Source organism: Neodiprion fabricii, chromosome 3 (assembly GCF_021155785.1).
Source record: "Neodiprion fabricii isolate iyNeoFabr1 chromosome 3, iyNeoFabr1.1, whole genome shotgun sequence".
In the NCBI taxonomy this organism is placed as follows: Eukaryota; Metazoa; Arthropoda; class Insecta; order Hymenoptera; family Diprionidae; genus Neodiprion; species Neodiprion fabricii.
Genome location: NC_060241.1, coordinates 14,431,417 through 14,435,349, shown reverse-complemented (window position 1 = coordinate 14,435,349; position 3,933 = coordinate 14,431,417). Strand labels below are relative to the sequence as shown.

General features: G+C 52.4%; 1 protein-coding gene across 1 annotated transcript; it reads right to left on the bottom strand.

Moving 5' to 3' along the window:
- Positions 1–607: 607 nt before the first annotated feature.
- Positions 608–3,309, bottom strand: LOC124178264. Its single transcript, XM_046561500.1, has 2 exons — positions 3,162–3,309; positions 608–2,562 (listed from the first exon to the last, which is right to left on the bottom strand). The coding sequence occupies exons 1-2, from the start codon at positions 3,307–3,309 to the stop codon at positions 608–610; spliced, it is 2,103 nt and encodes a 700-aa protein (XP_046417456.1).
- Positions 3,310–3,933: the final 624 nt, after the last annotated feature.

The window sequence follows — 3,933 nt, the reverse complement described above, 5'->3', positions numbered from 1 at the left end:
AGCCGTGCCAGAAACAACCGTGAAACTCGTAAACGTGTCGCGTACCGTCGCACGCGACATGGTATCCGTCCACCTTGCGACCCGTCTCCGGAATCCGAAACTCACGTCCGTTTCCGGCATGTCTGATGTCAATACACAGCTCGCGCTCTTTCACGACCAACCACTCCAGAGCCTTACGAGACTGGGCATCGGCAAGACGATAGCCGCCCGGTGGCAGGATACCTATTCGCTCCGGTTGTAAAAAATTTTTACGGAACAGCACCGAACAAGCCGAGGCAATTGTCGTGCTCTCGGTAAAGGGACACACTCTGCCGCACTCCAGAAATATGTCCCTGAATGCTACCCACGCACGTCGCAGAATATCCACGTCCGACCGACAGTACGACAACAATTCCAAGTCAAAGTCGAACAGATGGTCGTTCGCTACAGCCTCGTTGTACCATGAGTGAAACTCTGCTCGCGCATCGCTACTCATGGTATTCGGAGAGTAACACTTCGCTGCGGGGAGCGGTCCCACGTAACCCACGTTTTCGGGGGTATTGAAAAGATGGGGGAATACACCTTTCACGGAAGTAGTCGGTAGTCCAAGAGCCTTCGGTAGCGCCGATTATGCCATAGGCATGTATGCTACGGAATCTGGAAATCGGGTGTGACCCGCTCCGAGCATAATGATCTTACTGCCGCTTAGGATGACCTGCGGTGGGTTTCCATCCCGCTCAACCATATGCCGCGGCATGAATTGCGCGTCAAAACCTTTTGCATTGTGCGCAATGCAAACGATGCGGGCAAAGTCCTGAACGGGCCGAGTAGCAAAGTCTACCAACCCCTTCGTCGGTTCCCTCCTGAAAACGAACTCACGTACGAGCCCGAAAGCAAAACAGCCGTTCGATATATCGGGATCGTGGATACATTGCGTACACACTTGTTGCGCTACGCACAAGTTCGGCACATGTATGTTTGTCGTCGTGTCACCGTCTACCGTCTCGCATTGCTGCGTTTCGGAATCATAAAAAATGAAGATGCAACGTTTCGGTCTTGTTGCGTCTTTCAGCGGCGTCATGAAGCAGTAGTGATAGTACGGTCTGTTGCAGCGGCACGTGACGCAAAAACGAGTTTCACAAATGTGTGCCCTCCGCGAAAGATTTACGAATCGCTCGCAATTCCGGCATATACGCAGCGTTGCACAAACGGAGCGACGCGGACTGAAGGAGCCGATCCTGCGGTGGTACTCCAGACAACTGTTACCGCGGAACACGCGTCTGCAATCGGGACACTCGATTTTGCGAGACTCGCTGTTGCACGGTGGCGATGCGAGGCACTGTGGGCACTTGACGAAACATCGGTGTTCGTACCCGTTGTTAAATTTCCTATTGTAGGGTTGACAGAAAAAGGCCCCTGCTGCCGCCGCGGTTAAATTTACATTTGCGCAATAATGCTGTTCTTCGGAATAATACAACAGATTCAATCGGTGCCTGACATCGCCTGTTCCGTTTGCTCTCACCACAGCAGTACCGTCGTAAAATGCCGCTTCGCCGGTACCTAGCCTCCCCAACTCGTACACTGTGATGAGGAATCCCTTGCGTGCCAGATAGTTCTGGAACTGTGCGATTTCATGCACTGTGCACCCCGTTGGCGGAATCTCGACACCGGCGTTCGCAACAAGATTACGCGCTTCTGCACGCCGGAAACTGGACCTAGCGAATCTCACCATCTCGTAATGCTCGTGCAGAGAGCCACTGCGGTTCGGGCCTCTTTCGGCGTGAGCCTTGGTTACAACGAGGGCACGAGGTGAACACAACCCCTCACTGTTGACAATCTGGACGACGGATTTTTTAAGTACCCCCGCGTGCGTGATCAGCTTCGGCTTTCCGCGACCCTCTGGTACTCCAACACTGTGTACCGTCACGGTAAAGACGCTGTCGACGCCAAACTCTGATACGCTCTGGGCTACGCTGAAAACTAACTTCCAGAGGTCACTGTACCGCGAATCCCTCACCGACCGGAACGATAACCACGCAGGACCATGATTAAAACTCTCCGCGCTAAACGTGAAACCTATGTAGTCGCTACGCCGACACGTTGCTACGGCATACGCATGCAGATTTCTGAACGCGTCCTCCAGCCACTCCACCAGATTAACACCCGATTCAGGGGCCGCGATCTTCATTCGCAACTCACGCCCTGTGACCGCGAATTTACGAATGAATTTCGTTGATTCATCGATAACCGTGAAACGGTTACCCAGTAAATCAGCCCCGTCATCGGATGCCTGATTTGATTCCTTCTCGCTCGCAGCTTTACTCTCCAGCTCCGATTCTCTGCCCATGTTTCCAGAGTATGCACCCTCTGTCTCGTCGTCATCAGCATCGTCGTCGAATTCAAACTTCACGTCGGAAGCTGTCTGTGTCTCGTCATCGTCATCGGCATCGTCATCGTCTGACTCTAATGTTACGTCAGAATCGTAACTCGGAGCCCTCCTGGCCCTACCCCCACCGATCTGTATGCCTGAGGTACTGGCGCCCTCGTTCACGGGAAACGGTCCAACAGTTCGCATAAGGCCCCCTGTTGTACATATAAAACAAAAATAAGACTAAACTCTATGGTGAAGCCTCGTCAATCCGCAAGTATAGTTGAATTTCGCGGTTTTACTAGAAACGCACACCCTAGAGTATCCGCGTGATTAGTTCCCCTAAAAAATATCCTCGTCCATCGCCGGCGGTGTATAGCTCATCTGAGTGAATATTCCACACTCGGGCGTCTGCAGCCACGAGAATATTATCGCCTCATCCATTGGGGATATGGAATAATTGTCTCCTTCTTCTTCTGCTACCGCCAGCTCATGAGCATCGACCGGATCCAATTGGCCGCCCCACCAGAGAAGAAATTTCTCGTGAGTTCATATCAGAATACCTGGTCTGCATTTTTGTTTTTAAGCTTTTCCTATATACCTTGAATTCCCAACACTCCTGACGGACCTGAACGTGACAACACTAAGGTCGACGCCTGTGAGGAATCGATTTCTGCAACGGACACAATAACCTTCAGTACACGCGTGAAAGAAGATTTCTAGAACTCTTGGAACACCGCTCACGCACAACGTATTCACACACGGTTACTCCATGATATACGGCATATCCTACAGACAAATCATCTGGACTTACCGTCACGAGCTCCGACAGAAATCGGCGCCTCGGCGGTCCTATCGTTCACCATCGTCTCATTCACCCCTGTCTGTTTCGCAAGCGCCAACTCTTCGCAGGCAACACAGCCCTCGAGAAGAGCTGCCTCGTTCTCGCTGGTATCATCCATCATGAATTCCAACACAAGGAAATTTTGATATACCACTCGCGCACAACGTATTTATACGCGACAACTCCCTGCTACGGCACAGCGTACGGACAATCATCCGGACTTATCGTCACGAGCGGTAGAAACCGGCTCCTCGGCGGGCCTCCCCAGCGCTACTCCTTGCGACGCAATCGCCTCATCGGCGATGTTGACGACGATATCGCAAAGAGCCGCCTTATTTTCCGCGGAGTCCTCCAGCACCGCGCGGAATTCTAACGGTTGGAAAACTTGATCTAAATTTTTCCATATTACATATTCTCTTTTATCTTTTTTCCCCACTCCGAAGATCCGGTAATTCAAACTCCACACAAACGTACACTGCGCACAACACAAATATAGACCTACCGGTTCGCTCGTTGTACTCAGCCATCAGCGCCCGAACAACGGCGAAGCGGGTGGCACCCCGCTGGCGAATCACACTCGCGGCTGCACTAAGGTACTCGTAACCCCGCAGCGCACCGGTGCTGTGGAGGTGCGCCAGGGTCCGTGCCCCGCAGACCGCCAGAAGCTGTCGCAAATGCCGAAGCAATTCCACATGTGATATGCGGAACTACAACTCCCGACGGAAAACAGAGCACACACGCA

What these genes read in the sequence shown, in the direction of transcription:
- LOC124178264 (XM_046561500.1), bottom strand. Translation starts at nt 3,309, where the DNA reads ATGGATGATACCAGCGAGAACGAGGCAGCTCTTCTCGAGGGCTGTGTT. An exon ending in TTCTGTCGGAGCTCGTGACG is followed by an intron (nt 2,563 to 3,161) that starts GTAAGTCCAGAT and finishes TATGTACAACAG; the next exon opens with GGGGCCTTATGCGAACTGTT.